At 40.2% G+C, this 24,983-nt stretch overlaps 2 protein-coding genes across 6 annotated transcripts in view; one reads left to right on the top strand and one right to left on the bottom strand.

Annotated features, from left to right (window-relative positions):
• LOC108609576 (C-type lectin 37Db-like) lies at positions 1-1,555 on the top strand. The gene is made up of 2 exons (XM_018001295.2): positions 1-613; positions 667-1,555. The coding sequence occupies exons 1-2, from the start codon at positions 472-474 to the stop codon at positions 1,128-1,130; spliced, it is 606 nt and encodes a 201-aa protein (XP_017856784.2). The 5' UTR covers positions 1-471; the 3' UTR covers positions 1,131-1,555.
• Positions 1,061-24,983, bottom strand: part of dachs (unconventional myosin-IXb-like dachs) — a 27,434-nt gene continuing 3,511 nt past the window's right edge. Inside the window, exons 1-9 of one of the 5 annotated variants that reach the window (XM_089465306.1) lie at positions 24,539-24,740; positions 15,126-15,585; positions 14,851-15,062; positions 7,895-8,193; positions 7,343-7,813; positions 5,558-6,262; positions 3,240-4,920; positions 2,995-3,164; positions 1,061-2,424 (exon numbers count right to left, since the gene is read on the bottom strand). In XM_089465306.1, the coding sequence (XP_089321432.1) occupies positions 2,059-2,424; positions 2,995-3,164; positions 3,240-4,920; positions 5,558-6,262; positions 7,343-7,813; positions 7,895-8,193; positions 14,851-15,062; positions 15,126-15,547 (4,326 nt within the window). In that variant the 5' untranslated portion in view covers positions 15,548-15,585; positions 24,539-24,740 and the 3' untranslated portion in view covers positions 1,061-2,058. Of the gene's footprint in view, positions 2,425-2,994; positions 3,165-3,239; positions 4,921-5,557; positions 6,263-7,342; positions 7,817-7,894; positions 8,194-12,205; positions 13,933-14,850; positions 15,063-15,125; positions 15,586-24,266; positions 24,741-24,983 lie in introns of those variants that run through there. The other 4 variants (XM_089465303.1, XM_089465304.1, XM_089465305.1 and 1 more) reach the window with 4 other exon arrangements.

The following is a 24,983-nucleotide window of genomic DNA, read 5'->3' on the forward strand; positions in this document are numbered from 1 at the left end:
ATTTGCATGGCAAAGGGGACTGGGGGAGATATAAGTGTTAAAGCAAATTTAATCACAAGAATTAATTGTTATTGATAAAGTTATTTGAGATAATATGTTTTAACACAGTTAACATTTAAACTCTGAACTCATTCAAAATTTTTGGAAATTTATTTTTTTTACAATATCTGCTCTTCCAAAAAATATAATCCGTTATAATGTTAATATAGATTAGTTGATAATAAAATCCCTTTTGTTTATTTGGTATATTCTCTTTGAAGGAAAGAAATCATAGTAAGAGAGGAGAGGGCGCAATGTAAGCATACATAATTACCGGAAGGGACCCGAAGGTGCAGCCGAAAAAACGAGAGCCTCTAATCACTGGGAGCATTTCTTGAAATTGCCTTCTCGCATGTTCTCTCGTACTTTTGATTTCTTGAGTTCTCTGACTAAAAGCAGCAACAGCCTCTATAAATTCCAAATGGCAACTGAATGTTTAATCAGTTTCTTTCCAAGCGGCACAAGCGACATTTGAGCATTATAATGACGCAGCGAATCGCTTTTATATTTTCAAGTTTTGCTCTAATATTATTGGGCTTGCGTAATGTCCAAGCGGTGATAGGCTTGATGGAAGGTTCTGGTCCGAAGAAAATTATTTTTATTGCATAACTAACCATACATTTTCAGGCACAAATACAAGAGAGCTCATTGAGCATGGTATAAGGGATAATTTCCATGAGAAAATCCCGGAATCTTTTGAAAAGGTCGGCGAGAAATACTATTATTTCGAAAATCGGGAGACTCAAAATTGGTTTGGAGCTGCAGAAAAGTGTCGTCAGATCGATGGACATCTAATCAATCTACAAAACAAAGGCGAACTGCTCAATGTGGCCCCGAAGCTAAGTAGCTCCCAGGAGTACTGGACGGATATAAATAATCTCTTTAAAAGGAATATCTTCTTCTCGCTAACTACAGGCAGAGTGGCAAATATGCTCAACGATCGTTCGGATCACAAAGAAAATATGTGCGGTCTTATTCAATATGATCCATCCAACTCCAATTTTAATTTAACCAAACACAATTGCTTTAAAAAAAAGAACTTTATTTGCGAGACAACACAACCGACCACAATATCCATTTTATTATGGTGATATACCTTATGAAGAATGTATACTTAATCTAGATCGTATATACTAAATGGAGCACAAAGTATATGTGGCTAAATATATGCATGCCTATGTGTTGGAAATGCACTTAGCAATAATTATATTCCACTTATGTGTTGGATATATTTAATATATATGGACATGAATCAGGCTGTGTTTGAGTAACAATAAAGAACCGCAGAGTTTTAATTTAACATTGTGGTATGTGAGGCTTCAGAAGCGACTAATGCTAGGCGGCTTATAAAATTATTATAGAGGAATGTGTGTAAGTTGATCTTAATAAAGTTATTGGAAGAACTCTCTTGATTGGCACTGGAAGCTACAACCTATCGTAATATGCATCGAATAATACTAATGAACATCAGCTTAAGCCTAATTACATAGTCTAGAAAATACTAGGAGAAAAACAATGAGTTTTCTTATATGATATATACTAATGCTATTGTCAGTTATTTACAGTCTTTGATGCTGATAGTTGGACTCGCACCTAGATGGGATAAATTACACAGGCCAACTAGATTTATTAATAAGAAGTGGACTAAGCTTTTAAGAATGAATAAATGTCTCGAAAATTTGGTGTATTCAAAATATTCTAATATCTCAAGAAAATGCAGATGAAGAAAGTTACTTTCGATTATTCGAGGTAAACTTTGAGTGATAGACATACCCTGGATATTTTTTTAGAAAAAGAAAACAAAATCAAAATAGCTGTAAGTATTACAACATAAAGAATATTTAGAAAAGTGTATGTGACAAAGATACCCTCGAATCGAATAAATAAATCATTCAATGTTCAAGCTTACAGAATATACAGATACCCCGGAATCTAAGAATATTATTCTAGATTCAGATTCCGATTCAGAAAAGTTTAATCTAATTCACTTATAGAATTTCGCTGGCCAGTGTTAACTTATCATATCTTCACCCCGTTAGTCGGTCCAGCTGACATCAAAGCGGATTGCATGGTCAGGTTGGCATTGCTGGGAGCAGTGCTGCCAGACGCTAGCTCCATATACTGAAACGGCACATGATAGGTTTGACCCTTGTGCTCGACAATCAGGTGACCTCGACCGCTGGAGGCGCCCACCACGGTGACGGTGTCGCCCTTTTTCAACTGCTGCAGCTCAGTGGAGGCCGTCGGCGATAGAGCAGGAGCCGGATTAGCCAGTGCGTCCTCTGGAAAATTCATTTTCATGATGCGGCTTTGCGGATAGCCCAGCTTCTTTGAATTGGCCGTGATTGTGTAAGCCCGTGACAGTGGAACGGGTGGGGGGCGTTCCTGCACAGCGCCATAATCCCAAACCAAGTGTGATAGTTTGCATGTAATAAAGAAAATGAAATAATAGTAAATTTATCTGCGTGAGAAAACCGAAGCAAATGAATGCGATGCCAAATGGAATTGGATTTTGTTGGGGCTCAAAATGTTTTCTCTCTGCTTGCCTCTTTTTAACTCTTTATCTTTATCTATGAAACTTAATGAAATTTAAACAATTTTATTTTTGTACACTCAATTTGCTTAAGAATGGAATTGGATTTTATAGAGATATAAATTGTCTTCTCTCTGTAAGTGTTTATCTATTCAATTAAATTAAATTGAAACTATTTCATTTTACACTAAAATTTACTTCATTTAAGGATTTTTATATAATACTTCTACAAATATTTTTTATGTACATAATCTAATTGAAATTTTTGGTTTTTGGCATTGTTTAGGGATGCTTATTTCTTTGGAATAACCTGCATTCATACAGAGATTAAGGCTCTCCCTCTCACCTCAGCATTTTTCTTCACTTTTCTTTCTCCTCCCCAACAATTCCCCCTCGCAGGCTGTCTAAACTTCATCACTTACCAAATCCAATCCGAACAGGCTACATGTTTGCTGGATAATCTTCTGGTCACACTTCTCGTGCGGATCTGGAGGTGGGGTGCCGGCAATGGGCTGAGGTCGCGGACGGGTCACAGTGCCGCCGATGCCCAGGCACGAAGCTTGATTTGTGGACTTTGCAGAGAGACGTGGCACTGCAGAGAGAGAGAGAGAGAGAGAGGAAGGCGCATTAGAAGTGATATAGAGATTATCCATTGAAAGCCACTTACCCGTGCTGGGAGCTGCATTGGTCACAGCCGCTAGAGCGGCCATAGCTGCAGAGGTGGCTTTGCCATTGGGATTGTTGTGGGCATTGACGAGCTTGGCGCAGGTGCTGGCGATGGCGGGCAGGGCAGCGATTAGGCCGGTGTCTGGACGGCAGGATTGCTTCAGAGTGCTGCCCATCTTCTTGCGCCACCAATAGCCACGCCACGTGGCCTGCATGCGCGTGGCACTCCTGTGGCGAATCTCGGTGCGCAAATGCTCCAGGTGCTGGCGTATGCCCTCGCTGATGAACACATGCCGCTTGCCCGGCGCCCAGGCCAGCGTGACCGAACCGTCCTGCACGGGCAGCTGCTCCATGCCCATGGCATATTGCAGTATTAGCTGGCAATCCTCCAGAGCCTTGTCCTCGGTGCGGCGGAGCAGCCGGAAGGGCGCGAGCATGCGATAGCGCGCATTGAACTGCTTGAAGCGCATTCGATGCGGAAATCCGGAGGCCATCAGATTAACCGTCTCCAAGACCTGCAACGAGCGGATCTGGCGCACCACCGTCGCGCGATCAAACCTGCCCGGCTGCTCGAACATGTTGCTCCGGATGCAGCGCACGAAGTGTGGACGAGCATGAACCAGAGTGCGCAGCAGATTGTCCAGGCGTGTGTGGAAGTCCTGCGTGAGCGTCGAGACGGGCTCATCGCCGTTGAGCAGATCCGAGTGCGAGGTGGGTGAGATGCGGAAGCTGAGGCCGCGCGGTGCCTGCTGCTGGGCATAGAGCGCCTTCAGCTCGGAGCCAAAGAGATGCGTGGCGAAGCCAAAGTTGCAGCTGTGCTTGTAGAAGACGGCGACAAGATCGTCCGGCACGACGTCTCGATTGGTGTCCAGGAAATCGGTGGTGTCATACTCGACGCGTCCAGCGAAGTGGCGGATGGCAAAGAGTCGCGGGTCGTCAGGCTCCAGTGCGGTGCGTGTCTCCAGGCGTGTCGAACAGCGATGCTGCACCTTCAGCTTGGTCACGTAGCTCTCGGCTGTGCCCCGCACCGAGCACTCCATGTCCAGCAGGCTCAGCAGCCCAGTGCGCAGCGAGGAGATCAGATCGATGCACGGCACATTGTCCACATAGTCCACCTCGGTCTCGCACACGATGCCCTCATCCCGGCAGGACTCCACGGATGACTTGAAGATGTGCGTGTTGTAGAAATGTTGCATCGTCTCCGCACACAAGTTGATGCACAAGTGCTCCAGCTGTGCATGCGGCGTTGGCTCCTCGAAGCCAAACATGTCCAATATACCGATGAATCCATCCGTTGCATGTCGCACTGCATTGTTCAGTGCGGCCATCGACTTGGAGCCCGCATTGCCGCCGCCAATGGTCGATGCGTGCTGGGACGCTGCGTCCGCCTGGTTGTGCACCGACTCATTCGAGTCCGAGCTCAACGTGCCCAGCGTGGAGCCCAGGCGCTTCAGGCTGTTCGCTCGTCGCACTATCGTGGCCACCAGCCGGCAATAGAGCGCCTTGGCCAGGCAGTCGCGCGTCATGTTGGCATCGCCGTCGCCGCAGACCGACTTCACCAGCTGCCCACGCACATTGTGCGTGCGTGTGGTAAGACCACGAAACAGCGCCGCAGGTGGCACGCCCAGGAGGCTGGCCACCGAATTGAGTTCCGTTTCGCCCTTCACATCTACCTCGAGACCCTGCAAGAAAAATAAAGAAAAAACTTTGCTTAAATAAAAAATATATATAAATTGTAAAAATTAAATTGATATAAAAAATAATTTTATATTTCTTAAATAAATATCATCATATAAGTAATATATTTATTGAGAAAAATAAAATTTCTCGCTCAGTAATTTATAAAGTTTCGTACACAACGTAATTCAGACGTAAATTACCCTTAAGTCACATCAGCGCAAGAAATTTAAAAGTTAATAGTTTGAAAGAGATTTTAACGCAAGCGGGAAAAGAACCCACAGCCTTCTGATTAACAGAGCGACACTCTACTACAAGCACCATCTCAGCATCGCTGGGTGGGTGAATTACTATCAAATAAGTATTCGCACATGAAGTTTCAGTGATTTAATAGATAGATGGCGCTCTTACTCATACTCGCAGCACTACTAATATAAAATGAACAATAGATGGCGCAATACAACGGCAATTTTGTCGCATCACACGCCATTTATTTACAAGTATTTAAAAAAAACAAGTATACGTTATTTCAGCTTAACAAACTTTTAGCTTATTTTTAGCTAATGATAATATACATATATATAAATAGTTATCCTCGAAATGGAGTCATTTAACCATTAAAAGTACATGAAATTAACTTACCCCTCCATCGACAAACTGCACGTTGCCCAGCAGTAGCACAGCAGCGAGGACACGAACCACATCCAGAAACGGTATGCCCAATATGCCAAGGCAGGTCTTCCAGGCCTGGAAACGTGCCGCATCCTCTTGCTCGTTCTGGGCGACATCGCCACGGAGATAGCGCAGATTTGCCGGCGAATACCCTTCCAGGTGCAGCTTCTGGCGCTCCTCTCTATTCAGGCCGGCCAGTAGCTGGTAGAAAATGTGATAGTTCTTCTCCTTGGGCAACGGGCGAATGACGCGTGTCTGGTCCAGAAAATAGCAGTGGATCTTGGTGCGATAGAGTGCGCCATCCGTCACCTGCACCTCGATGAACTGGCCGATGCGACTGGACTCCGAGTTGGTCGTTGTCTTGGCCGAGCCAAGCGAGCGTAATACTGTAAAGGCGGCGGCCAAATGCTTAAACGCATCCGTCTCCTGACCTCCACCGGCTATGGCAAAGAGCTGGCGCAGCATGAGCATGGCATTCGCCGTCTTCCCGGCACCGCTAGTGCCCGAGAGGATGATGGCCTGCGGATATCCCGTTTCACTCTGTTGACGGACCGCCTCCTGCACAATCTTCTGCAGCTGTGGCGCCAGCGGCAGGTCGCGCGTCGATGTGAGGGTCAGCGGATTGCCCACGTCCAGGTAGGGATTGATCGAAAGCAGAATTGAGCCCACATTTGTCTGGCAAATGATGAAGGAAATATGTGAGAGTCAATGTATAAACTTAAAATGCGTAAAGGTATAAAATTTAAGTGTTTTTCTTCCTAAGTATCAAATTTAGACGAAATGGAAATCGCTGATAGTGATAGAGACTGTTCAGGTCTTATTTCTTGAATAGAAGCTAAAACGTTACCAAAAATTCAATTTTTGAATAAATTTATAATAAATAATAATGGTTTTAAAATCCTTTAATTTCGACTAGTAGACTAGTAGATACCCTGAACCCTGCTGACATAGAACTCATTCAACCTTTATTTACCGAAGTACAAAATATCTCTATGTTTATTATAATAATCCCTAAAATAAATCAAATGTTTCCATATTTTCTGGTATCCAATCTAAATTTAACATAAAATAAATTTATCGAAATTAAAATATGACTTTTATGAAATTTAACTTTGATTTTTAAGAAGCAAGCCAATATAATATTTTCCAATATTAATATTTTATATTTTAAATAAATTATATTTTTAATAATATTTATATAATGTTAATATTTAACATTTATATATATTTATATAATGTTAATATTTAACATTTTCAGCCCTTAGCTTTCGCGTTGCAAAAGGCCTCCTGCCTTGAGGTTCTTATTTATCGATATGCTGACCATAGAGTCAGCTCTCACAGAGAATCGATAAACATAAGTACAGTTTAGTAATTAAGTAATAGTCCAGTTAACTGCCGATAAACGAGCAGACAGACCCATTCAACGTGTGATATCAAATTGATAATAGCCTCTGGAGTGACTCTAATCAGTTGTCAATCGCTTAATTTCTAACTGTTGTCGGTGCCATCGACGGCATATAATTGTCGAAATTAACAGTTAATCTGGGGCCAGTGCAGAGCGGATATTCAATTTGGAGACCGACTATTAAGATAATTGTTGGAGAGGCGGATGGAGTTTGTCTGCTGGCCATAATTGAACTGGGCTAAAAGTGAATCTGATGATGGTTAAACTGGTTTGGTGTTAGGTTAGGTGTTGGGAGGAAATGAGGGGAGCTGATGACAGCTCTGCATCAGAGTGGGCTGAATAACACTTACGAAGTAGCGCTGCTCGTTGAAGCGCGCCTGCAGGGTGTGCATGACGGCGTGCTCGGTGAGTGGGCCAGCCAGGTGAATCAGATCCTGCATGTCCTTGGGCTGGCGACTGCCCTGCGACTGCTGGCCAAAGCCAAAGGGCAGCGTCTTCACGCTCTGGCAAGGATTCACGTGCTTGGCTGACTGATCGAGCTGCTGGCCGTTCGCCTGCAGAGCCGACGAGGCAGCCAGAGAATTGGCATTGGAGCTGCGCATGGGCAGTGTGTTGGATCGGGCATTGAGGCTGTGTGGCAATGGGACGGGCGGCAACGTGGATGTGGCACCCAAGCCCGCACCGTTGCCCTTGTGATGACCCACCGCGGACTTCTCGCTCAGCTGATGCGGCAGCGGATGCGGTATGGATGTGTTCCGAGCCGAGATGACAGCGTTCGAGCCCGAATTGCTTGGCAGCGTCTGACTGTAGTTGTACGCATGCTGCTGCAAAGGAAATTAACAATCACAATTACCCAGATCGCCTATGTGGGAAAGCATAAATAAAGAGATCTCCGAGCTCACCTTGGGCAGGGTATGCTGGCCATTTCCGTTGGCATGCTGCTGCAGTGCACTGGACGAGAGCCCACCACTGCCCAGATTCAAATTCGGACTGGACGCGTTCAGGTCGTAGTTGGCTGCCTTTGCCCCGCCTCCGCCCAGAGCAACTCCAGCACCCGCCCCAATGCTGTGATGCTGCACATCGTTGGCTCGGCCATGTCCTTGACTCTCCACATGCAGCCGATTGCGCATCACCAGCAGCTCAGTGCTCAGACTCTTGAGCCGCTGCTGCAGGTGCACGGCCTCATTGGAGGATGACGCATCTGAAAGAGAAGCAACATCAATCAAATTGGAAAAAATCAAAAATCGAAAATTGTCCTGGAATAATGTTGAAAATATTTATAATCATTTATTATTTTAATTATATTATATAAAATTTATATATTTTATATTATTTTAATTGAATTTAATTTGTTTGTGTCAATTAATATTATAATTACAAATTCTTATTAATTTTGTAATTAAATTCAAATTAAATTCAGCAGAAGCATATGTATTAAATCTAGATAAGTTCAATATATTGAAAACTATTTGATCTTTATTATTGCTATTTTAACTATTTCAGAATATTCAATTGTACATTACTCTGCAATAATTAAGGGAAGAGCATCCATTCCTAAGCATTCTTTTCAATTCCTAAATCATAAAATATCCTAAGCACATTAAGAAAAGGAAATCTTTTACTTTATGAATCTTAAGAAAATCAAGTATTCCCAAAAGCAATTCAGATTGATATGATTTATCGGGAAACCATTACAGAAACACTATGATAGGCAGTAGCACATAATCATATTCATCATATTCATATTATCCTTGGAGTGTATAGCTTATAAAGACATATTTATAAATTGATATAGTCATTTCGGATTCCCAACACTTTCGGTCGCAACTCTTCTCAATGGGTGCCAAAAGCAAACTGCTAATAATTTCATAGGCTGAACTGTATCAGTCATAAAGCGATTAACATATACATATGTGAATGTTGAGAACCCAGATTTGCTTATTTGGTCAAGAAATAAAAGTGAGTCCAATGATATTTTGATTATCTCTTCAATGAATATACGTAATTTGCCTTTGCTGATATTCGATTGGCGTCACAATCTAATGAATTTCAAATTTGGCATAGATTATCTTAAGTCGTCCTCGTGCTATGCTTCATGTAATATTTATTCATAAGTTAATCAACGGCGCAGCCAAACCCTCTAGGCTTATTAGGCATTTAAATTACGCAGTTCCAACTTAATTTTTCATATACATAATTATAAACCTATATTTATCAAACATTGCGTCTGTTCCGCTTAGCTTAAAAAATTGTGATTTCCTATTTATTAAATAAAAATGAATACCAATTTTTCTGTGAATGACATGAATGAAAACGAATTTGTTTCTTTTTTCTTCGTACAATTTTTTGTTCTGTTAAGGAAATTATATCTTATTTGGAATTATCTTTCTACCCTTTGGATACATTTGTCTACACGCTTTCGCTTATTTCCCAATCGATTTCTTCTATATAATTATAAAATGAAAACAAGAAATTTCGACATATAGTTGTATATTTTATTTCTACGACACACCCACTGTGTTTTCCATTGCTAGTATTTATAATTAATTTCTTTTTAATGTAGACAAAACTTTGTCTTACTTTAACCGTTGGAATATTTAAATATTCACGAGCTGAGAAACACAAGTTGAAATTAAGAATATCTTTGAAATGTTAATGAACTAATTTCGCCCGCTAATCGGTCGACAGCGCAGAACGTGCGCTAAGATGAAACAGAGACAGAAATCTGGCGACAGGTGCCAAGAAGAAGAAGAAGATAAAGACCACAACTAACTGAAACAAAGCGAATAAAATCTCAATGAGCTGAAATTTGATTATTATAGATAGCTCGAAGCGAACTTTCGAAAATGATGACATAAAAAACCACACGAGATAGTCTCAAATAAAATAAGAGTAAATACGCTGGGGCAATGGGAAACGACTAGTTGATACCCTGCTTATAATTGATGACAATTAGTGTTAATATTATAATAATATATGCTGTAGACAGTAAAAAATGACTAACAAGTATAATATCATAACATGTGTAGAGTCTTGGTCTATATACACATTGGTATGCGATCCATCGGAATGTATATACCCTACCCATAAACCTAAAGAAACGTAGCTAAAAACTTTAATCTAATTGGAGTTTTCTCTTTAATTAACCACAAAAAGTATTACAAAAGTTATTTTCAATCGTACCCAGAGCCAAACGACGTCAAAACCCGATATCTTTGATGATAGAAACCAGTTTCTCTGTTGTTTTTTAAGCTGCCTACAAGAAGCTGAGGTAAATGAAAACGTTCAATAACATTTTCTTGTGACTAATTGTAGAAATAGGTTTAAGATTTTTTATTGTGAGTTTATACTATGCAGCTATTAAAATTAAATTAAAATCAATAATAATAATAAATAAGTAATTTATATTAGCAGAGGATACGAAATAAAATCAGTCAGTCAGGTTTACACACTATATTCATACAGTTTAATATCGACATTTTTAATTTGGCTTTTATTTTTACATACATACATTAATATTAATTTATATATTTCTGATACACATTACATTTATTATATCAGCCCTGCTCAATAACTAATATAAATTCAGAGCTACAGAATCATGCAAGTTTATACTTTTTTGTTTGCTTTTCAAATTATATTAAATTATGATGGGACCTACTATATTATATTTGATGTGTCATCCACAATAATAATTGGTTTATGAACATGCATATATCTGTCTCACTCTATCCTTAAATAACAAACATACAACTACTGCTTCATGCATATGTAAACAAAATGAATTATAAATATTTATGTAAATTATGTACTATATATTTAAACCCTAATGCATTTTAAATGTTAGATATATACTTAATATATATATAACTTTTATTTTAAAGTAAGGCTACTTAAAAAACGTTTGTATAGTTATTTGTATATACAGCTAAATCTATTCAGTTCTAAAATCTATAGGCATTGTTTAATAAAACTTATTGTATCTCAAAAATAAAAATAAAACTCATCACGCAATAAATATTAATCAATTTGTTTAATTTTGTGTCGGTTTTTTAATGCCCTCCTCTTCTTGCCTTTGTTCATTTTGAACTTATTCTTTGCCTGCCACACGAGCTGTAGTCTGACTCGCTTGCAGTCGCGAAATTTTCTTGGAAGCTGAAATCAGCGCGCATAGACTTTGCCAACCAAAGAGCAGACAATAAAAAACAAACCCGACTGGACCCAGAGACGACGGCCACATTTAAAGATCTCAACGGATGTGTTGGCGGCATCGCCTGCGACCAAAACTGGTCAGCGATGGGCGAGCGGGGAGGCTGCGACACGGCGGGCGCTGGGCATATGTTGCAAGTCGTACGGCACACATACACACACACCTATACACCCAAACGCCGAACCGACTTGAGTCGTAGACATGTTCCAACAGCTATACACACCTTTACACATACCTATAAACAATTATACAACTACAGCTAAACCTCTCTCTAGTTATACAGCTGCGCGCCACTAACAAGGGACCCATATAGGACGGGCAGACGGATGCTAGATGTACCTACGTATAAAATAGGTACATATGTGGTGCATACCCTATATGGTATATACAATTATAAATATATGCTTGATGTATATACATATGTATATATGGGCATCTATTTAGCTACAAGCTTAGCGTAATGTACATAAATGCCAACAGATATGTATGTAAATAAATCACCGGAATTACTTTAATGTAGGTACATGTACCTACATGAATGTCCGTATGTGCTTGTAATCGTACCTAAATTTATGTAGAGGTACATGCACATTAATGCGCAGAAGTATGCATGTAAATATGTACTCTAGTTCATCTGTACCTAAATGTCTATGGGTACATCAAGTCCATCAATATTTACCCATATAAATTTCATAATACTTAGATTTCGAAGAATATTTATATTTTATATACCTCTCTGTAAGACCCTTTAACCATTAACTTTCCAAGTGAATTTCATGCAAAACTTTTCTTTTTAGAAGGGCAAACAGTTATTAAAGTTCAAAGCTCTTTAATAATGCTCGATAAATGAGTTTCCCAACAAGCAGATAATGTGCTTTGTTTCTTTATAAAACAATGGGGGGCCCATATGAATAGTGGTCACAGAGAAACGAAAGACTTAGGCAACAAACTGGAAATGGCCGAGGAGTGTGATCGTATGGCCGTGTGGCACTGTGGCACTCACCCTGCAGCTTCTTCTCGGTCTCCCAAAACTTTTGCAATTCCGTAAAGTATTTATCCAGTATGAACACTTTTGACAGGCCCAATGTGGCCATCGTAGATGCACATTTGTGTGGCCGCAGCGGAGGACGAAACTAGCTAATTTCAACTGCAGTCGCCGAAAAACGAGTTTCGACTTCAAATCCGATATTTTCTTTTCTGTTTTATTTTATTTATTTTTTTTATTATTATTATTTTATTTTTATTTTTTGGCGACGAAAAGGACGAGAAGCGAGGTCCGTCGGCACCGGCGATGATATTTCTTATTTGAATAAATTCGTATACAGATACACAGCACAAAACACGCCCGATCGAACAGGTTTTCCGCACAGACGCTTACAGAAGGCAAACATTGTCCAGGTTGACCAGGTTGTCCGTATGTGTGTATGTCTCTCTCTCTATATATGTATATATGTCTCTGTGTATGTGTATGTGTGTGGCATACAAACTGGGCCTGGGCAACGATACCGAACCGCACGTATGGGACGTATGCAGCTGCTTTGGCTTTTTGGCTCAGAGCAGCAAGTGAAACAACACCAACAAAAAAATCAACAACAAACGCGAGAAAAGAATGCAGAAGGGCAGCAGCCAAATCACTGAAAGTATCTGCCAGATACTTTTCGGAGTTGTGCAATTGTGTGCTGCTGTTGCTGTTGCTTTTGCTTTTGCTTTTACACTCTACGTATTATTATGTTTATATGTATATACATACATATATATATTTCTTTCTTATGCTTCTTATTATTATTTCAGTGGCTCAGTCGCGCGCGTTTGCAGACATTTTTGTTTGATTTTTTTTCTTCTTTTCTTTTTGAAAAACGAGTTACCACCAATTTCAACTCGCAGCAGCAGCGCAGACTTGGAACTCGATGTAGATGCTTAGATACCTTAAAGGTACACACACACTTGTAGAGCAGATTTATATTTATATATGTGTGAAGTACATAGACTTTGCAGAACTCTTAGATATTTCGATTAAACTTTAACACATTTATTGGCTTGACTGTGATTTGTTTTGTCGTGTTGCTTATATATATTTCACTTAAACTTCTTATAGCTAGCCACATTCACAGCTTCCTCTCGAACTGCCGCGACTCTCATTCGCTCGCTGTCAGACCAAGGCGCAGACTGAACGCTAAAAACCCGACGCTCCCAGACGCTGGATGTAGAAATTGTGATCGAGACGCGCTCGCTGCGCTCAGAGCGGCTCTCGCGTGCGCTGGCGCAGGTAAATTTTTCAAACAGGTAAAAGGCCCGAGGTCTCTTTTTTATTCCTCAGTTTCAATTACTCTGTCTGTGCAGTCGCTCAAATATGGGGTCAAGTATTTGAACTATGGGTCTCTCGCCTCGCTCTGGCTCTGGCTCTGGCTCTGACTATGAATCTGGCTTAGCTGTCTCGTTTACTGGTCGCGTGTTAATTAGTGATGATTGCTTATTGTTTTTGGTTTGGTTTTTTGTATGTATGTGTGTATGCTTGTGTTTTGGCCTCTATTATTGTTTTGTTTCGCAATTCCCACATCCATTTCCATTGCAGTTTGCAAATCATTGTCTCGACCTGCACAGCTGCATGCTAATTCATGCCACATTTTTAACAGTCGAACACGATTTTCTAAACATGCAAATATCAATTTTCGCCAGCGTACTCCAAACTGGTTTAATTCGAAGTAAAGATAGCCCCCTTTTGTAAATTAAATTCAACTGTTTTTAGGTCTTTAGTCCAGAATTTTCCTTGTGGCTTATAGAGGTTAGAGATAGACTGAGCACATATCAAATGTAAATGTAAATTATTGGAAACTGTTTATTATTATTTTTGTTTTTTAATATTTATATTTTTTCTGTTCTACCAGTAAATACATTTAAGATATGCCAAATCATTTTTATAAGTACATAAATATAAAATCTTAGTATTTGCTAATCCTAGACATCAACCCATTTGCTGCAACATAGACATGAACCGGCAACTACTTGCAGCAGGTATGGTAACCCTAATAGCATATTTCTCTTCGCTGCAGATCGATTCGCTGCACCACAGCCTCACATAATAGTCAATTCGCTTCAATTCTTTAGACGCATGCGAGACTCAGATTTAAGTAGTTAAATTAAATAGAAAAAAAATAGTATAAATATTTTAAATTAATATAAATATATTATTTTTTAATGAATACATTAATGTATATAAATAAATAGAAATATTTATATACATAATTACTAATAAAGGAACATTATTATGCTCAACCGTATTATATATAATATCCATAATAATTTTGTCTAGCAATTATTATAATTAGTATTATTATTTTATTTTCTATTTATTTTTTGTTATACCTCAACATATTCTTTATTATGTCATATAATATTATTGAAATAAATCTATCTTCGTAAATCATGCTAAATATATTATTGATTTGTTCAGAATTTACTGCTATAATTCTTCAAATATTTCTTATATGCGGGTGGAAATGACGAATATGGAAAGGCATTCCAATAGGCATACATGAGGCAACATAGTTCAGCTCTTACATTTCGATTCTACTTTTATCACTCATCAAAGACTAACAGAAACTATAAATCATATATTTATTATAAGCAGACCTATATGTGTTTGCTTACCAGTTATGTTTCCTGTCGTGTTATTGGATTTCTTCTTGCGTCTGGCCACCGGAAGTGTATAAATAGCTGAGAACTTGGTGAAGCGCTCAACCACATCGTGTTTGGCTTTAACGGCTGATAGCACCGAGGATTCCAGTTCCTTGGACGCGCTTAGCTCTGGCTTGTCCAGGTTTGGCAGAGCTTTGCTTTGCTTCGGTGAGGGTGTTGTTGAGCTGCAAAGTGTTGAAGTTGGAGTGAGGCGAAGATTTGAGGAAGCTGTGGACCTGTGGACCCACCTGAGTGCCTTCTGGTACTGGCAGAAGAAATCGGGACGCATGCGATGCCGGCAGAGAAAATCCTCGCACAGTCGCAACACATCGTCGCCGTTCTCGCTCTTGCTTGACGGCTCGCTCGGCTCGCTGGGCTCCCTGGCAGGTCCGCTGGGTGTCGAGGTGCGCAGAGTCTCTGGCGTGTCATGCTGCTCACTGCTCGCCGGCTGCTGATGGCTCTGGGAACTCTGATGGAAGAGAAAGGCCGGCAGAGAGGCGCCCACAAAGTCGGGTATGTTCTCAAAGAAGTCGGCGGTGCGATCGTAGCTGTTGCTGCTGTTGCTATTGCTGTTGCTGCTGTTGTTGTTGTCATGGCTGGAGCCCTTGAAGTCCGACCTGGTCAGATGTCGGTGCACGTAGTCGGCGTACGTCTGGTCTGGCAGCAACATAGCATCAACATCTTGCGTGACCCATTAACCGAAGATATCTGCAACAAATGAGTTGGATGCGTAATCAATCGCAGCATCAATTCGCATTTTAATTGCTTTTAAATCAAGCGTACAGCACACACAGTGCCAAGTGGTGCAAGTGGTGGCCAACACAGTTCTGGCCAATTGCAAGTCGCAAGCCGCAAGTCACAAGTCGCAAGTCGCAAGTTGCAAGTTGGCCAAGCAGCTTCCGCGTCTGCATCGCCCATAAACCTGTCAGTTTATTGGCGCATGCGATTACCTCGATTAGCGTGACCATGACGAAGGTGACAGACACGGACGCTAATGCCTTTTACTGCGTGTGACGGCAAAGCAGCAACACGCTTCACTCTCTCTCCCTCCCTCTCCCTCTCTCTCTCTCTCCATCTCTAAGAAGTCTGGCTGCATGCCGTGCCAGATAGATGAGTTGCCAGCCGAAATGAGACACAATATTTATGCCACACTTTGCCAAACCGAACCGAACTTCGTGTGGTCTCTCGGCCCAACTCGACTTTTGCTTTCCGCAATTAACTTAAATGATTGTCATAAAAATGCTGCAAGTGTGGATGCCACGGCCATATGGCCGCGGCCTGCCAGACCACGAGCCATTGCCGCCGGCGCAGGCATTTTTCAGTGTCAGCCCAGCGGGCGGCTCCGTTTGAGTAGTTGTAGAAAGCTTCAGTTGCTTCACTTCGCTGATATCTGAGTCACTTCCACATTTTTTCCCGTTTATTATGGCGATTACCCAATATGGCCAAGTAGCTGCAGCCGTGAGTTCTGCTCAACTGACACCTTCTAGGCCTAAGCCGCTTTCAAGTCAGCCGACTTGAGCAATTCATATTTTCTCATTGCAATATAAATAAATAATTAATTAAGCACATCAGAGACTGAGCTAATATTTGCATTTCTATAATTTACAACATGGATAGTGCAACTGGATGAAGAGAAATTCTATGTAGTCGATATGGACTGGAGAGACTTCTCATTAAATTTTGAAGCTCTTTAATTATGAGTTATGAATATGAATTAAGAGCAACTAAAAAATTTATGAAATTAATCATCAGAATCATTGGGCCATTATATTCCCATCTAGCTGCTTAGCTGACATTCAAAAATTTCTTCCTTCTCTCTCTCTCTCTTTCTCTCTGTCTCTCTCTCACTGTACACATACACTCTCTAACTGCCTCACTGTGTGCCTATAAGAACTTTCGGCTTAAAAACTTGATTCCTAAAATTCAGACAGATCGACGAGAAAATGGTCGGACCGACTCTCAAGGCGATATCTCCTCGGCTATTGATCCTGATCAGTAATATTTTATTATGTCATTATAAGCTCATGCAAAGAGAATATCCCCCTCTCACAGAGCTCGGCGTGCATATAAACAGTCCGTGTCAGCAAATCAGTTAATGAGAATTGGCCAAATTGATATCATTTACTAGGATCTAAGAATTATGTAAATAGACAAATATAAATAGATAAGTTAGCCCATAAATATGATAACCTACAGCGAGGAGCATTTATTAGAGACAGTTCGACGAGAAGACGAGCAATCGATGAACGCAAACCTTCGGCAGGAGCAGCGGAGGCCTTCCTTCTGTGCTTTGAACATGGTTAGAATCAGGTAGCGAAATCGCATAAACTAAAATAAATCTCATAAATATGCAGTCGCAGTTGGAGCTGGAGTTGGAGTTGGAGTTGGAGTCGTTGTGGTCGCCATGGAGCATGGGCTACCTGAGGAAATGTATCTCAATATGTCCGGCAGGGACAGCCGTGTGGCATGCCGAGGCGAATGTGGCGAATGCCAATGCATCTTAACTGAAGTTATTTATTCTAACTACGAGAGCGATCAAAGATTTAGCTCGTCGAGCAGAGCGAAAGACGCAAATGCTGTTATAGGTCGCTTAGGTCCGCTCCTGAGTGGCCGCCGCTGAGACAATGTGGACCCCGTGCAACTAATTTGCATTTGTGCCAAGCGTTGGCATGAAACAAATCAGCGCTGCGGCTTAGATGCATAGAAATTTATTACCAGACGAGGCATCGAAATTCTTAAGTATTTAGTGTGGATTGGGCAAACATTTGCAATCAATTTCAAGGCACAAGGCCAAAGGGAACCCTTTCCCAAGAAGAACAAATCACTGCCGATCGCTGATCATAGGGTACGGCATACAGCAGAGAGCCGCGAGCCGAGAGCCGAGAGCAGAGAGCAAGGAGCAGAAAGCTGAGCATGCCCCATTATTATCTACGATTGGGCGAGTGCTCGCAGTCTTGGGCGATGGCGATTCATTGCCCTTTTGACTTGCTACATGGAAATTACATGATTTAACTTAATTTAATAAAGAGCCAAGGGCGCAGCAATTCTCCCCCTCCCCCTCTCTCTCTCTCCATCTGTATCTCTCGGACAGCCATCGTACGACTGGCATCTCTTGAGAGTCGTGTTGCCACAGTTCGTGCCTGGCTTTTGTGATTTACCGCGATTTGGACGTAGTCCAGGCCAGGCCAACGCTAGGCCAACGCCAGGCCAAGCACACACATGTCTAATAGAACAACAACTGGCCTCGGCTGATATCTTCTGCCCCGACCTGGCCTGACCATCGATACCAAGCTCCAGCATCGTCCATCATGGTGGGCCAACGCCGCCAACGCCACACTTGTCAAAATGCCCGATGACCCAATTAGAGCTGGCCGTCGTAGTGAGGCCTATGACTACGCGTCTTTTCTCTCAGTGTACAACACATTTGTGCAGATCAAGAGATTTTGATTAATAGGTGGTTGTTTTGCCAGAGCCGGAGCCGGAGCTGGAGCTGTAGATGGAGTCTGGCTATTTCCTTAGTTGCTCACTTCTCCAGTCGGCCCAGCCTGCCCCCAGGCCACAGATAGACATTGAGAAATATTTTCGAGAATCGACTCGACAGGCGCTGAATTCAAACTCAATGAAACTCTGCCCTAAAACCTTACCCTTTGCATTGCACGCTTATTTTATGGGCTTTTTATGCCTACTCAGGCATGAATGTGTGTTAAGGCCAGTCAAATCTGGAGCTGGGCCATGTAGTATATCCTAATCTGGCACTTCCGACTAGCATAGATGTAGCGTTTAATGCCAATGTTAAATTTGATGAGATATTACTTTGAATATTCAGACTAAGCAGACTGCGACTTAATCCGACCATTCAGAGAAATATCTTCTATAATGTAAATACTAGATTTAAGATGCGGGCTTGTAAATATTAATGCCTAATTTTATTTTATATCTAAATGAATAAATTTCAAAAAATTCAAAATTTGTTTTTAATATGTATATAGTTTCAAGTACATATATATATAAGTAAATCACATATAAGTAAATCAAATAATTTACATATAAATAACCAAAATATTTCAGACCAAATATGTATTCAGTAAAATTTATAATTTCTTGTATACATATTTACATTTAAGAAAGCCAAAGAATCTAAGTTCCAGAAATGTAATTTATGATCAAATTTTTTTTCTTAGACATCCAAAAGATGAAAGAATTCCCACCCAAAGCAGACGCTTTCGGCTGGTTCTTCAAGGTGTTGCATTAAATATATATACACAAATATATACAATATATATCTATTATGGAGTCAAAGGAAATAAGAATGGCAAATGTAAACGGAAATGGAGCTGTGAAGATATTTATGTGGGAGTCTCAAGCTGCTCGAGGCGGGAATATGGACGCCGGCAAAGATGGAAGAGGGAAGGCGTGTAAAGACTTTTAATCGCACTTTGATTGCATTAGCCCAACAAGGCTGACAGCTGAGAAGCATTTGGCTTCGAGTCGAGGCTGACTTGAAATTAGAGTTGCGTTAAATTTCTGCTCGTGTCCATGTTATGTAATATGATGATGGCAATGCGATGTGATGTGATGCGATGCCATAAGATGCGTAGTGATGCGTTCTGTTGATAGAGCCAGCCTCCTTCGTTCGGATGCACTCGAATGCCAACACGTGCAGCAAGGCCTCGCTAAGGCGAACCGAGCTACAGCAAAAACTTGTCAATGCCATTTACGTTCGCACTGAATCAGTTAGCAGTAAAAGGCCTCAAACAATTAGATGCATGTCAAACCGATTCCAGTTGTCGCCGCTCGCAGGCTTCGCTTTATGAATTACACAATTCACAATCGGCGACTTACAATTCACAGTGAGCAGCAGCAGGAGTCAATATACCGAATGGTGAGCAGGAATTTGACCTTAGCCCGCTGAGCGAGCCAACCAGTTAATTTCCATGATCGATTGCGCCCCAAGGCCTGCCTGGCCAAGCACTATTAATCAAAATGCACTTCCTTAAAAAGGAGCAAGATTATTGCAGATTGTTTATACTAATCAATCAACACCTTCTCACATATGGACCTTGCCCGTGATCTCTGGAATATGGCCATGCACGGAGAACAAGTTGAGAGGAACTGAAGACGAGCCCGACTGACTGTCTAATACTCGTTCACATCTCAAATAGAGCTTGATATATTGAAGAATTTCTATCCTAGTGTGGGTGAACCTAATGATTTAAAGATATACTGGAAAATACATTTTGTTGTATATTTAAAAATTTATCAGTATTAATTAGTATTTAGCATAACTTTCATAAATTTTTCTAAGACATGTCGAAAAAGAATTGAAATTTTTTATGTTCATTTGAATCATAATCAGAAGAAGCTCCTAATCATACTGAACGGGTCGTAAAGCAGTAGTAAAATTTTTCGTTGGTCATACACACTATTGAAATAATATGGAAACGATGTTCTAGATGGGCTTGAGAAGAGAGACGAAAGAGAGGTTTGCTAATCTGCAGCTTAACTCATGAAATAATCCGGTTCAACAATTTTGTTTAGTGAAAGAGAACCCCATTTTAATAGTTTACAAACGTGTATACCTGATACTAAGAATAAACTTTTAACTTTTAAATATTCAAAACAATTAAAAACGAGCGAATTTGTGGATTTAGTTATACAGAAAGAAATAATTTTTTGCAGAATATTTTTATAATCAAAATCTAATCTAGCCAAAAATAAAATTGCTTTCGTCAATATTTTTACAAAATAATAAAAATAATAAATTGAGATCATTTATTCATTATATGATTGATATTTACTGCTATATTTGGTCAAATATAGAGAATAAAGATATACATATATTATATATAGATATACTCGTAGTATATTTATGCCCACTATGTAGCACTAAAACTTTATATTAGATGATCGTATAAATGGATAAGTATTCACTCTAGTTAAATCCTTTGCTGGCATACAGACAGCTCAACGAAGTTTCCTAAACCCATATTCCCCATTCCATTTTGTGGGCGAGTATGAAAACGATTCGCGCCAAATTGGAAATGTCGTGACCAACAAGAAGTCTAAGCAAACGCTTTCAGCAGAGCAGCATTGGCTGAGCCTACCGAAGGGACATCTTAACGCACTCGGCACCCTCGACTAACCAATGCTCCATGTCATAAGTACTATATACCTTACAAAATAAATATTTCTGTATATGGAGTGCTTGTGTGATTGTGTATGTGTGTGTAAGTTACACACCCACAACAGTTGAAAGAGACAGAGAGGAGGAAAGGCAGTCAAGGCAGGCAAGGCAGCAAGTGAAGTTTGCATCCACAGACCTGATATGCCCTCGGGCTGAGCGCATCACCTGCGCATCTTTTCGGCAAAGGCCGATTTTGATTTCCAAGTCGGGCTCTGTGCATTCACATACCCATTCCCATACCCATACCCATACCCATGTACCAATAGCCATTCCCATTCTCATACCCATTCACGATCACATCCAGTCGGGCAGTCGGACAGACGGGACAGCCAGGGCCGAAATTGCACGCAGGAATTTATTTGAAAGCCTTGGGATGCACCTACCACTAATTTTTATCTTGTCTCCGCTGTCAGGCAGCCGCAGCAGCAGCAGCAGCAGGAATCGCAGTCGCAGCAGCCACCGCCGTTTCGCAGTTACAGAATAACAAATGGAATTTTTCAATGTCGATATCCCGATTCGACACACGACCCACGACAGTTTGCTAAGCCCCAGAGTTTGGCTCAATTTAAACAATTATGGAAATGGGCTGAGAGTGCAGCGAGGCCCAGCGATGAGCAGATAATCAAATTAGAATATCTGTGACGCAACACCTGTTGGCTCTTATCGTTAACTGAAAACAGAAAAGAAAGGAAACACGACTAATTCCATGTAAGACTTAAGTACCGTAGGAAACATATACTCATAAGTGATATACGCCCACAATTGTCAGTAATTGTCAAAGTTTCGCATATAAGCCTTAAATGCCTGCCTGTGTGTGTGTGTCTGTGTGTGTGTGCATACTTGAAGGGAGACAGTAACAACTAATTAACACTTCCAGCTACTTCTACGCCTACCCAAGCGAGTAACCGTATGCCGACTGAATTAATGAACGGATTGAAGATCGCGTGACGACATGAAGTGAGTCGATGGCGCTGCCGACGTCAACATAGTCCAAGGAGAAGGCAGCAGCAGAGACAGAGACAGAGACAGAGACGGAGACAAGGGCGAGGGCGAGGTTGAGGGCGAAACCGAAGACAGACGACAGCGGACAGAGGCAGAGCGTCATAGTCAGTGTCAGCGTCAGCAGCAGCATCAGCATCATTTGGGGGCACGTTGGAAGCGCAGGAACAAATGTCGTGCCAGGCAAATACATACCTCAAGAAATCACAGGGAACAGGTTTCGCGAGTGCGCGAATGGAATGAAAAAAAATTGGCATAAATGTTTATGATACAGTAAACGGATGACGACGGCGACTAACTACGATGATGATGAAAAACCTGGGCTGGCAGGCGGACTCTGGACTCTGCCAGCCAAGTGGAACGTAATATATACACGAGCAAATAAACAAACAAACACACATTGCATTGTCTGCAAAAACAAACATTGGACCAATCTACAGGCAAAACATAAAAAAGAAGTGCAGTAGAAGAAAGTGAATTGTTGCTGCTAATCAAATATGCCGAGCCAAACGGATGTGAAACGAAACTTTGACTCGTACCATGCGAAAGCCAACCTATGCATACAATTTGCAACATTTCTTTTGGCTGAAACTGAATTAAATATGGAAAGAGATACAACAAGCCGCAACAGCAACAACAACAACAACAACAGCAAAGAACACAGCCACAGAGCAAGGCACAGCTGACAGCTGTAAAGTGTCGTCTGTGCCAATGGCTGACATTGATGTATTCGATATGGCCAAACACACAATTACAATAAACAATGTTGGGAATGGGGTTAACCGATTCGATACTGCAAATCAGATTGTTTTGACTAGATAATAACACGACATGGCCATTGTGAGAGTCTCTTTCACTCGGAAAGGTTTCAAGAATGCTCTAGAGTGGATCACAATAAGATGTTTAGTGTTCAGCATGAGCTCGTGACTTTTAATTACCTATAATATGGCTAAAACTCAGCTGCCACTTTGTAAATTTCACTTAGATATATACAGTAATACCTACCTAATTTCTACTTTCACATTGGCTAATCTAAATACTTAAAAGTTTTTGAGTAATTCGCAATTTAATAATCTTAAGCCTTGTTTATAAACTTCTCTAAATATTTTTAAAAATTGGTACATTATTTAAAATACTATTATTTATTAAAAAAAAAAAAAAAAAAAAAAAAAAAAAAAAAAAAAAAAAACAGTGCCAAAAAGAGGCACATAAATAAATTTGTTTATAAATTTCTCTAAATATTTAAAGAAAAGGTATATTTATATTTAAAATATTATTTTTTAATTTAAAAAAAAAAAACAAAATAAAAAAAAACAACCCCAAAAAGAGGCAAATAAATAAATTTGTTTATAAATATTTTTTATATGCATATTTTATTTAAAATATTTTAAAATAAAAAAGAAAATTAAATCAGTGCCAAAACAAAGCAAATCAATTTCAAACTTTCAAAATTTCAAGTTTGACACTAATTACCATTATTTTTTTTTTTTTTTTTAATAAATAATAGATTTACGTTTTCAATGAGAAGAACATTTTGTGCTCAAATCTTAATTTTGCTTTCGCTTTTACTACTGCTGCTTTCACTATCTGATTAAATTTTATTAATAAATAGGAAGTAGTTGACGACATTTTTTTAAACTTATATTATTTAGTATGTATTAATTGTTGAACAATAGAAAAAAATTAATATTCTAGTAAACTCATCTACAAACGGAACGCAAGCAAATGCGTTCAAATTTGTCCATAACATTTTAAATATTTATGCTCTATACTAGATCATTAAATATAACATAATTTATTTCAGTAAATTCATTATCTGGTTTTCGCCGAGCTTCCCATTGATAACCAATTAACAACGCAATTCTTGGCCAACATAAATATTCAGCTAACACAAGCAGTAATTTTTGTAGAACATGTTAAAATATAAATCAGGAATGTAACTGGATCTATCTGCATTAAAGATGCCTTCCGTGCCCGCCCCAGGCGCCGTGGGAGTTTTTTGTGTTGTTGGTGTTTGCTGAACCCGAAACATGCTGCGGGCAACATGTTGCTGATAGCGACAATAGCAACAAGTTCCGCCGCATCGGCAGGGGGGAGTGTAAGGCAACCCGATTCACATAAGATAAACATCTGATAAAGCTTAACTTGATCTATTTACTGTCCGATTTCTCATGCATCTGAAGATTATTGTATTTAGTATGTGTACCTTGATAGATTCATAGAATTTGCAATTTGTTTCAAATATATTCTTCACTTATTCCCATGCAAATTATAAATATTTTATTTAAAGCACACATTTGACTCTTCTATAATTTTTATACATTTTTTTGGCATTGATGCTGGCAAATCAAATTTTTGTTTTACATTCATAACACACATAATATATGTATGTATATTTAATTTGTTCACTTAAGCCTCATATCATCATCGATTTCCACTATATATAAAATTAAAAGATGTAAACAAAGTGGAACCCACGTTTGCCAACTGCTCACTGATTGTTTTGCACTCGGGAATTCGCGGTCCGCAACGATCTTCACGCTCTCACGTCTTCACTCGTCGCATGATGCTCGTGAACTGATCGTGAGCAAGCACGACGAAACATGTGAAACCGGTGCAGCCAGAGAGTAAACTGATACACGCTGACCAGCTGGAGCAGCTGCTTTGGCGTCTGCCTCTGCTTCGGCTACAACTGCGACTGCAATTGCAACTGTGTCTGTATCTGTTCTGGCTTCTTGAGCCCAGGCGTAAAACAATTAAGTCGTTGGGCGTGAGGCTTGTTGAGGCGCATAATCAGGCAACGGGGGTGTAACTACCTGGTAATAGATTAACTCAATAGATGTGACATACTACAAATGTATTATTATATATTACTTACAGAATTTAAAATTTGGAAGAAAAATAATTCTAAAATTATTATATA

Source organism: Drosophila arizonae, chromosome 3 (assembly GCF_054131065.1).
Source record: "Drosophila arizonae isolate 15081-1271.41 chromosome 3, UAZ_ARI_1.0, whole genome shotgun sequence".
In the NCBI taxonomy this organism is placed as follows: domain Eukaryota; kingdom Metazoa; phylum Arthropoda; class Insecta; order Diptera; family Drosophilidae; genus Drosophila; species Drosophila arizonae.

Bases quoted from the DNA above. Each gene is read 5' to 3' on its own strand.
- LOC108609576 (XM_018001295.2), top strand. From the start codon at position 472: ATGTTTAATCAGTTTCTTTCCAAGCGGCACAAGCGACATTTGAGCATT. The intron at 614-666 runs GTTCTGGTCCGA...ATACATTTTCAG, and splicing joins GGTGATAGGCTTGATGGAAG to GCACAAATACAAGAGAGCTC.